An 11,417-nucleotide genomic window follows, 5' to 3' on the forward strand; every position below is an offset into this window, starting at 1 on the left:
TGTGCCCAACAACAGTATTTAGGCTCTGCCACTAAGCTCTCATTTAACCTGTTTGAGCTTCAGGTTCCTCTGTAAAATGAAGAGGTTAGACTAGGAGGTGTCCTAGTTTCCTTTTAGCCCTAATGTTCTGAAGGATCCAGTCTCCGATAGGTATTTATTTATTTATTTAATCCTCACCCGAGGACTTGCTTAGAGAGAGGAAGGGAGAGAGACACATCAGTGTGAGAGAGAAACATTGGTCGGTTGGTTGCCTTCTGTATGTACCCTGGCCAGGGATTGCACTGGCAACCTTTCAGTGCATGGGACAGTGCCCAACCAACTGAGCCACTCTGGCGAGGCTGATCAGTCTTTATAAGAAAAATGGTTCTCAAGTTAAGCTTGAGCTTCCAGGAAGTATATTTTCTTTCCTTACCCCCGTACCCAGCTAAAGTGGATTCAGTAATGTTTCCTGCTTAACCACTCCACCAGCACTATTACCAGCAGGCAATGAAGACATAATGCCACCAGCTCATTCTCTGGTGAATGACAACTTAATGAAGCAAGAATGGGAGCTTTAGATTAGGATGGACCCCAAAGATGCTGAGTACAGAACCCCCTTTGTTAGCATAACTGGGACAAACACTGTGCCATTCCTTGATTGCCAGCCTGAGGGATTGATCTGCCTGTTATCTTTCCATGTTGCTATGTACTGTTTCTGATCAGGAGTTCTCTCCTTTGTACACCATGAGACAACAGTCTAGGCTTTCCCTTACTTTCCTACCATGCTAATAGGAGAGCAGGACGTTGTCTTGAATCCGTGGTATCCAGACTGTGCCTAGCACCTAATAAGCAGTAAATATTTGTTAATTAAACTAATCCTGGAAGCAAGCACATAGCATTTTTGAATTTTTCCAGAAGGTTTTAGCTACTAGTAACAAAAAGGAAATAAGTTTTTTCCTTTCTGTTTTTCAACTCAAGCTCCTTAAGAAGAGACTAAGAGGAACATTACCATGTTGTTAGTAGGTTTCTGAGTTCAGAAAGACTTGGAATAAAATATGCATGAATACCAGTCTCAGACTTAAATTTCATCACAGTAGCTTGGAGTTAGGATAGTGGGAAAAGGAGATGGTATAAACCTATTTTTATTTTTACTAAAATGGGTGGGAAGCCATACATGTTATTTCACTTGCCCTCACCATTCATTCCTATAAGTAAAGGTCTCTGTTGAGCCTATGCCACTTCTGCAGAGCAGGGAAGCTTAGGTGAGCCTACGCCTAAGATAGACTATGAGTTTCTGTGTTCATCAAGCCATCGGTGAAGCTCTTCCCACTTTAGGACTTAGTGTAACTTGAGAGTACATAATTCTTTTTTCGTTTTTTTTAATGTTTTTATTGATTTCAGAGAGGAAGGGAAAAGGATAGATGGCAACATCAATGATGAGTGTGTCATTGATCAACTGCCTCCTGCACGCCGCCTACCAGGGATCGAGCCTGCAACCCGGGCATGTGCCCTGACGGGGAATCAAACCGTGACCTTCTGGTTCATAGGTTCACTCTCAACCACTGAACCACACTGCTGGGCAATTTTTTCTAGTTATGTTTTGGATAGTTTTTCTTGAAGAGTCACTTTATGCTTTCTATTAGTATTCTATAGTACTTTCTTTTGTACTAACAACCTGACTGGGTTAGTAAAATGCAACTGTCTTAGGTATTATATGTTTCCCACCTGATTTTCTTCTTTCAGGGAAATGGACAGAAGAAGAAGAAAAGAGACTTGCAGAAGTGGTTCATGAATTGACAAGCACTGAGCCAGGGGACATCGTCACACAGGGTGTGTCTTGGGCAGCTGTGGCAGAACGAGTGGGTACCCGCTCAGAAAAGCAGTGTCGTTCTAAATGGCTCAACTACCTGAACTGGAAACAAAGTGGGGGTACTGAGTGGACCAAGGAAGATGAAATTAATCTCATCCTCAGGTTTGTGTCCTAAATCTTTTAATGACAGAAGCTGCTTAATTGTTGTGGATGTCTTGTTCTCTCTTGGTTTCCCTAGATGCCTAATGTCCGAAAAGCATCTTTTCCATAGAGAGCCACTGTTTAAGATCTTGTTTCATATTGAGCTCTTTTTGTGTGCATATGTTTGTCCCTTTTTAGTGGTTTCAGTGCTTGTTCAAAGTGCCAGATTGAAGGTGTGGAGACTGAAGTTCTCTGTGTCCACAGAACAGGTATGGCACAGGCAGCGGCCGTGAATGCAGCTTCCCACTGTCCCACTAGTGTGTCTCGTTCCTAGCCCCAGGGCCATATTGCAGATGAGAGGGATATTCGGTCTCCACGCCCTCGGTCTGTGGCTACTATGCTAGGAGTACCAGGAAGGGGGCCCAGTCTACAGTTACCCCACACCTTCAAACTGGACCAGATCAGGCACTTCCGTTTCATACATACAAAAAACTAACTTTAGGATAATCCCAAGCTCATTTTTTAAATTAGTTGGTTTAACCATTAAGATTCAGTGACTCATGTGGGCAAAAAGACCAGCAAGAAAATATTTGAGACACTGAGTTAATAGGAACTATCATTGTGGCTGCTTCCTACTGAAAATCAAAATCAACATGACAGTTAAGCTAGAAAACAAACCGTTGAAACCCCAAATTTAATTGGGTTTTTTTTGGTTTTGGGTTGCTGCTGTAGTATTGTTTTCGTCTTGTCATTTTGCTTTGGTTTTTATTCTTAATAGTTTTTTTAAAACCAGTTTTTATAAATAGCTTAATTCTAAACATTTTTTAAAAATTTTACAAATGGAAAGCTCAGATCCCAGAAATAACTTACTATAACACACTATAAAACATTGCAGAGCACTATACAACTAAACCTGTTCTTAGCCTATTCTCACCTTCACTCTTTCCTTCACAGTGCTTCATCTGGTTCATTAACAGTTCAGCCCATTGGTTGTACCATTTACAAAAGGCTGTTGCTGGTGATATTTCATAGCTTTTAGCTCTGGAAGCAGGTCTGCACTCCTGGAATCCTTTCCCATGCAACAATAGCATCTCAGTGACATAACCTACCACTCCTGTTATCACCATTGCCATCTTGTGCAGTCAGAGGAGGGATCTTATGGAGAAGTAAACTAACATCTGACAAATGCTTATTTTGTAACCTGTAGGATAGCAGAGCTTGATGTAGCTGATGAAAATGACATAAACTGGGATCTCTTAGCAGAGGGATGGACCAGTGTCCGTTCACCACAATGGCTTCGAAGTAAATGGTGGACCATCAAAAGGCAAATTGCAAACCATAAAGATGTTTCATTCCCTGGTAATGTATTATTTGCTTAAGCACCTTGTTTTAACCATATTTACCCCTCAGGAATTAGCGGTTAGAAGTTCTTTGCCTCAGCTAGAGAATGGAATCGTAGACTTTCACCTAAACCTCTCCCTTATTTCTTTGGAAAACAAGAGTTGATGTGATTTGTACTTTGCAAGGATCTAAGATAAAAATACACACATTCACACACATACTTGTTCTCACATAAACTATGAAGAGGAACTAAATTTTATGTACATATTTTCATTGTGTACAAAGATGAATTTCTGAAAATTGAAGTTTAATCAACTTTTATGAGTTGAATAATTTCAAATATCTTGTTAAGTAGAGAAACTCTGTGGTAATTTATTTTGTACAAGGGCTCTGTACATTTCTAATATCATTTGTTATATAAATCTAGAAATGTTAAGTTGGGATTGCTTAAAAGTGAAGCATAGCATACTTTTCATTTTTTTGCCTGCTGTGCACTTAGGCACTAACCTAAATTGTACAGCCTGCTTAATTTAGGTAATCAAATTTATTCCCCTTAATATAGTTCTCCAATGTCCATTTTTCCAGAGGAAAATTAAATGCTGAGAGACTGGCTTGATAAAATATGTTTTTGGTTTTTTTTTAAATTAAATACTCTGTTATAAATTTATAAATCTGATAAAACCAGAGCAGTGAATGAATACTAATGTAACATGAACCCAACCAGATTGCAGTATCACCTGGGAGAACTGATGTAGTTTATCATGCCTAGCGGCTAGTCTACAGTTGGCTTTCCTGTACAAGAACTCAACATTGTTGCATATTACTGTATGGAAAAGATGAGCTGCTGTTCTAGAGTTGTGAATCAGACTCAGAGCTAACTAATTATGTTCTTGCAATTGCTAAAACAGGTGTCCTTGAGGGGAAAGTACATTTTCATTTAAAAATGAAAATAAGCTATTTAGCATTACCAATGTTTTTCCTAAATAATTTTATGAAGCCCTAGGACACAGAAAATGTCCTATTTCCATCATCCTCACAATGGCTATTTTTAAATGCATCTTAAATGGCAAGAATAATACTATGTTAGGATTTTTTTTTAATCTGTTGTGATGGAGAACATTTCCAAAAATTTCCAGACAGGTTGTAGTTTTAAAATATTTTTATTTTGGTAAGATTTCACATCCAGCATACAATTATTTATTCCAAATACTTTCCCTCCTTACCCCCCACCTCCCTTGCTGCTTAGATGGTGGTCTGTCGGAGAGTCAATGTTCTTTTTGTCTACCCATCTCCCTTCAGTCTTAATAAAAGGTCTTAAACAGTTACATGAGAATCAAAAAAACAACCCAACGCTTTTGGAGAATAAATCAGGATCTGGAGTTCCAAACAGTAATTCCAATTCCAGTGTACAGCACGTTCAGATCAGAGTCGCCCGCTTGGAAGACAATACAGCCATCTCTCCAAGCCCCATGGCAGCCTTGCAGATTCCAGTCCAGATCACCCATGTCTGTAAGTGTTTGGACCTCAAGATTCCTTGCTATGTGACTTATATAATTTGGTTAATGGCTCTGACACATTTCAGTCTTCTAGAATGTTGAAATTTATCCAAGTTGATGAATTAAAGGAGATCGAAGGCATTTTGTTTATTAGCTCAATATTTGCTAAAAAGATGTGTATAGACAGTATTAAATCATCTTTCTTTCTAGATGCTATAAAGAAATTAATGATTAATAGAAAACTACCTCATACAGTCAATTGAGCAAGAAAATAAGAGTTCATAAGGTGGCTCATCTTTTGTAGTAATTCTCCAGAAGTCACAAATTAGAAAAGGATTTGAGGTGGTTTAAAAAGGGGGTTTTGATGAGATCGAAAAAGATTTTCTTCAGGGAATAAAAGCCAGTTTCCTATGGAAACTTTCTTTACTCCTTTTCCTTAGCCCCTTTTTTTGTGTGTTTAAGGAGATGAGAATCCCTAGCAATTGTAGGAAGGGGAAATGTATTTTCTGAGCTCTAAGCCAAGTTGATCTTTCTACTTTCTTCCCATTAGTGACAGAAAAGCAATGAAACAATAATCTCAGAACCATATTATTCTTCACTTACTTTTATGTCACTTTTTTTCTTCTACATAATGCTACTTGCCTGTGGAGAGGTCACTGCCAAGAGTACACAAATCACTGTGTGTTATTTTCAACCAGGGGATAATTGGGATTTTGAGTGGGACAGTTCCTTTGTTGGCAGAACTCTCCTACAAAATGCAAGTCATGCTTTCCAATCATTATGGGAGGAAAAACACCACCCTACGGATTTTCAAATGTACCCTATGATCCCATTTGAAAATCACTGGGCCACTTATGTAATTAACACTACAAATCTGCATATGCAGTGACTGTCAAAGTTACCTTACAAACATGTAAGTTAATCATGCCTGTCTTATTCTTAAAGTTCTAACTTAAATTTGGTTATTTGCTTTAGCTTTACCAGTGAAATAAAGCATGAAGAATTTTTCTTTCGCACTGCTTGTTTTTATAAACTTGAAAATTGCAAAGCAGCTGATATTACTAGTCCACCATTAACATAAGAGCTACTGTTGGTTCTAAATTGATTTTGCATTGGAGATTGTTCATTTTTGTTGACTATTAGGTTGGCAATAATTTGGGGGAAAACAGCAAGCATTTTATAAATGATACCGTAATATTCATTCACAGCATAGCTTTTTAGCCCGAACCACATGTCTATGGCCATAGTTTGTTTACCTTTGATTAAGGTTATTTATCTGGAATCACTTCAAATTATTCCAGGTATGATCTTAAGAATCCATTCTAACAGTAAGAGAAATAACCCAAATGAAGTACATTTCTTTTGGTAAAGGTGTCACATTTCTTTCAAACTGAGAAGTGTTATTCAGAATATAATAAACAGCACTACATGTGAGGAGTCGATTCCAAATCATTTTCCAGATGGATTTACCTACAGGTGCAACTAAAAGTACCAGAAGAGATCACATTTTTTCTAGTAAGTCTTGGTTCTATGTAACCTTCAGCAGAACGCTGTCTGAGTCTCAATAGACACATCTATAAAGAGATTATTCTATCTGATCTCTAAAGTGCTTTTCAGTTTCCCAAATATGGTTGTTCTGAAATATATTTATTTCATGTTTTGTCCTCACAACTATGTGAGGTAGGCAGGACAGATAAAGTCTCTGGACTTTCATTTGAATTAAAGTTATTTGCCCAGGTTTACATTGCTAGGAAGTGATGCCACTAGAACTAAAACCTAGTGTTTGGGACTACCATTCGAGACATCTGTACCGCTTACCAGAATGTCCAGGAAATGTTCTTTTTCACCAAGTTCCTATCTCTCTTTACAGGTTTAGCCTTAGTGTATTCCTCTTACTTCCTAACAATGGACATATAAACGAAAGTACATAGCTGTTTTCTTATAATACTTGATTTACAAAAACTGGTAGTGGGCTGGATCTGGCTGTGGACCATAGTTTGCCAATCCCTAACCTATGCCATCCCAGACAAATCCATTAGATTTCTTAGTATCTCATAAGAAATGTAAATGAATTCAGGTTTCTAGGCAAATTATTCAGTATGAGATTGCCTTCCTAATAATTAAGTACACTAGGAAAATGTAAATTTACAAAGTATTTTATTGCTGTCCTTGTTCTTACCACAGCTTCAACAGACTCCCCTGCTGCTACTGTTGACTCGGAAACAATAACACTAAACAGTGGAACACTACAAACGTTTGAGATTCTTCCAGTGAGTAATACTTCACAACGTAGATATTAGCCATTTTTACACATAAGAAAGATCAGCTGGTATCAGTTTTAGAAATGCTACATATAAGCAAATGAAATGTAAAAACATGACTGGCATTAAGTGCAACTATATCCATGGTCTTGAGGCCAGATAGTTAGAAGACAACATATAAAAGTGGAAGTCTCAATTTAATTCAGTCGTCATCTTCATCTGTATATAAAATAATGTTTTTATACACGAAAATGACAGTGCTAATGAGTAGGGCACACGCATGCTATTAGTTTTGTATTGAGTCATAAGAGATATATAACCAAGTATTAGTCATTTGAGAAAAAGCTTGTGGAATAAACTATTTAATAACATTCATTCAGTAAATATTGTACTAGCCACTGGGGATACAGAATTTACGAGTCCCGGTCCTCAATGGCATAGCCACTTTGGAAAAGAATCTTGCAGTCTCTGAAAAGGTTAAAACTACAGTTACCGTATGACCCAATTCTAATCCCAGGTAATGCCTAAGAGAAATATGTCCACATAAAAAAACTGTACGTGAATGTTCACATTCATAATAAAAAAGCGGAAACAACCCAAACGTGCATCCACCAATAAATGGGTAAATAAGATGTCCTATAGCCATAACAAAAGGCTATTTGGTAGTAAAAGAGAACAAAGTATTTATATACACGCTACAGTCAGGATGAACCTCGAAAACATTATACTGAAATGAAAGAAACTAGACACAAAAAACCATATAGTGTATTTCTCTGAACCGTCCAAAATAGACAAACCTATTTAGACAGAATGTAGATTAGTAGCTGTCAATACTGAGGTTTTGGGGAGAAATAGGGCATGACTGCTAACTTGATAGTTTCTTTTGGGGGTGTTGGAAAATTTTTCTAAAGTTGCACTTCTTGCCCTGCTTTCTTAAAACAGGGTAAAGCCAGAATTAGCTTGATTTTCATGAAGAAAATATAAATTTAAATTATGTCGATTATTTGCTGTGAAGAACGTAAGGGGTATTAGAGTAAGAGTTTACCCTCTCCATAGCCAAATCTCATAAGGATAGCCAACACAGCCAAAAGTTCTCTTTGAGAACAACCTTGGAACTTCTACTTTACTTAAGCCTCTGTTTCCTAATCCAGTGGTCTACAAAATAGGGCCATATAAGATAACCTTTTTTCTTTTTTTGCTACCTTCCTCTCCTCCTGACTAAATAAACAATGTATACACTTATATTTGGGGTATGTATTCAGGTTTTCACTTATTGGGTTGGAATCAAATATTTAGAGATGTCTGTTCAGATTTATTAATAGAGAGTAATAATAGTGCCTTGGCTTCAAAAAATTGTGAGCATTGAATGTGTAAGTATATTAAATAAAGTGCGTATATTAAAATGTACATATATTTAGTGCCTGATCATGTGATTAATAAATACAACCATTAGGAAAACAGGTGTCACTTTTATGGAGACAGAAGAAAGAAATTGAGTTCCCACTGTGAGTCAGGCACCATTGTAATCATTTCTAAGCCTCACAACCCTCCCATGAGCAGTAGTTAATATCCTCAGGTTAGCAGTAAGGACACCTAGATTCAGTGAGTCTGTGCCCAGGAGAGCAGTTGCAGCTTAGGTGCACAGGATCACATCAGACTAAAGAACAGGCTCTATGACTCCAGCTCTATTTTAAGTGCAAATACATTCGCTTTAGAGTGTTCGGAAAAACCAAACTCAAATTATTATATAGAAGCTTATGGCTGTGAAAGGTGTATGGGTGTTGAATAGTCTTGTTAATACTTCTGTAATCTCAAAAAAACACAAAACAATCTATTATCTGTTTACCAGCTTTTCAAACAGGAATTTTTTTTCCTTTAGCAGAACACTGCTAATTGCTATTTCTGTACATTTCCTCTTAATATAAAAAATATTTGCTGAAATCATACTATGAAAAAAATATTTTCAAGTAACACTGCTGCAGTGCCTTTTAAAAAATGTGAAGCTTTTTAAACTGGGAGAATGCCAGTTTTTATATGCTACAGAGAAGGATAACTATGGAAGATTGGGCATGCTGGTTACTGCATAGGAAACACTGGCTCATATGACCGTGTCTTCATGCTATGAAACATATAAAACCAGACCATAGAAGGCCTTGCCTCTCTTCTTTTTAACTCTAGGCCAAGTAATGACTTAAGACAGATAAATAGTAAAGGATATCCGTCATTACTTGTTCCCACCTACACAATTGGTAAGTGCATTTGCGGCTAGTAAATTAGCCCCCATTTTGGATATAAAATTGGACTTAATGAGTACTAGTGAGTTTACTTACTTAATAGTCTGTTGCACCTGTATTGATCTTGTTTTTCTTTTTCTTTTAGTCTTTCCATTTACAGCCGACTGGGACGCCAGGTACCTACCTGCTTCAGACAAGCTCAAGCCAAGGCCTTCCCCTCACTCTGACTGCTAGTCCCACAGTAACCCTCACGGCTGCTGCTCCTGCTTCTCCTGAACAGATCATTGTTCATGCTTTATCCGTATGTTATCTTACATAAATCTTTGATTTTTCTAGTTTTTGCAGAGAAGATTGGCTAACAAGTGTCACCATGTTTTTCCAGTTTTTAATACTATGATAGAACTCATGTGCCTTCAATAACAAGATCTCTGGGGGGAGGGGGTCTATTTTGAGCTCAGTTCAAGTATTTGAATACCTGTTAGGAACCAAAATTAGTTGATATAAAATTAAGGTCCCAAACTAATACAGTCCATTTATTTAAACAATTCTTCCTACCACTATTGTCCCAGGAGCAACATTTTACATCTTCCTTCTGCCTTCACTGGAGTAAATCCCTCATTCCTTGTGTACCCTTACATGTGATGAACTTAGAGAAATAGGGACATTAGGAGAAAAAAGGCCCACATAGGCAAACAGGCTTTCTAGAAAAATCATAAGAACACTGCAGTTTCAGAGGTGAGAGGTGGGGGGAACAGTAGCCCATATTAGCACCTATAAATGTCGCTTGCTGCCTATAACTTGAATGTGATGGGTACTGTTTCATTTTGCCATTGATTATTTTCTTTAACATTTTATAGCCAGAGCATTTGTTGAACACAAGTGACAATGTTACAGTCCAGTGTCACACACCAAGAGTCATCATTCAGACAGTTGCCACAGAGGACATCACTTCTTCCGTATCCCAAGCAGAACTGACAGTAGATAGTGATATTCATTCATCTGATTTTCCTGAGCCTCCAGATGCCCTGGAAGCAGACACTTTCCCAGATGAAATTCATCAACCTAAGGTGACTGTAGAGCCATCATTTAATGATGCTCGTGTATCCAAATTCAGTGACCAAAATAGCACAGAACTGATGAATAGTGTTATGGTCAGAACAGAAGACGACCTTAAACAAGAGGAGGAAGCACCCTCTCATTTAGCCTGTGCTTATGTTACTGAGGTAAGTTGCACTTCAGTGAACAGCCTGCGGGTTCTTGCTTTGAGCTTCAAACCTATAGTTTGGAAAGAGCCTAGAAATAATTTATGGGATGATATCCTGTGATACCTTTTTTCTTTAGACACAAAGTGCAGACCCCCACCTCCAACCTCACAAGTATCAGTCAACCAGCAGTGTTGCTCTGTCTTACCACTGTTCGTCACTAAAAGCTTTACCTTGGAAACGTTTGTTGGAAACCATGGAAGCATTTTCCTGAAGGCGGTTAATAATAGATCTCTGTGGTTTTAGCTTAGGAACATCAGGCCACAGAACAGGATTATTCTACATTCAGGGGCCTGTTACTAAATTGTGTTGTTTTTTTTAATTCTTTTCTCTCAATATTTGGTTCATTAAGAGTATGAAGTTAACTGCTTTTGTCCACTTTAAGACCTTAACTTTCATTTCTTTATATTTTAATTTTAAAATGGGATATTTGAAAGTTAAATCTTTTCAAACCTAAAAATGTTTGGGATCTTAAGGAAAACTAATAAGAAAAGAGTCAGAATCTTATTTTTTTTAATTATTATTTAGGATTTAGAGTCTCCTACTATAGAAGAACAAGTTGATCAAACAACAATTGATGATGAAACGATACTTATTGTTCCTTCACCACATGGCTTTATCCAGGCATCTGATGTTATAGATACGGAATCTGTCTTGCCTTTGACAACACTAACAGGTACTGTAATACAGCTCCATCATGTGCCTGACAAGTCCGAAGGAGAAAAATCAGGCAGTCAGATATTTAATTCGGTTGTTTTAGTCTTTCTTGATCCAACAATAAAGATAAGTCTTCTTGTTAAATTTTTCACTTTGGTAGAATACTTTAAATTCTTGACATGGATTAGAGAATATATACATTACGTACATTTAAGACTAACTTGAAACTTATTACA

At 37.4% G+C, this 11,417-nt stretch overlaps 1 protein-coding gene across 11 annotated transcripts in view; it reads left to right on the plus strand.

Annotated features, from left to right (window-relative positions):
• Positions 1 to 11,417, plus strand: part of DMTF1 (cyclin D binding myb like transcription factor 1) — a gene marked incomplete at its 3' end in the record, with an annotated part of 40,850 nt that overhangs the window by 28,325 nt on the left and 1,108 nt on the right. For 6 of the 11 annotated variants that reach the window (XM_081147591.1, XM_081147600.1, XM_081147595.1 and 3 more), the window contains 7 exons: positions 1,723 to 1,951; positions 3,138 to 3,289; positions 4,571 to 4,780; positions 6,952 to 7,037; positions 9,408 to 9,563; positions 10,120 to 10,485; positions 11,053 to 11,406. In XM_081147591.1, coding sequence (XP_081003717.1) covers positions 1,723 to 1,951; positions 3,138 to 3,289; positions 4,571 to 4,780; positions 6,952 to 7,037; positions 9,408 to 9,563; positions 10,120 to 10,485; positions 11,053 to 11,406 — 1,553 coding nt within the window. Of the gene's footprint in view, positions 1 to 1,722; positions 1,952 to 3,137; positions 3,290 to 4,570; positions 4,781 to 6,951; positions 7,038 to 9,407; positions 9,564 to 10,119; positions 10,486 to 11,052; positions 11,407 to 11,417 lie in introns of those variants that run through there. The other 5 variants (XM_081147599.1, XM_081147601.1, XM_081147598.1 and 2 more) reach the window with 3 other exon arrangements.

This window comes from Miniopterus schreibersii (assembly GCF_964146895.1).
Source record: "Miniopterus schreibersii genome assembly, chromosome: 9".
Lineage (NCBI taxonomy): Eukaryota > Metazoa > Chordata > Mammalia > Chiroptera > Miniopteridae > Miniopterus > Miniopterus schreibersii.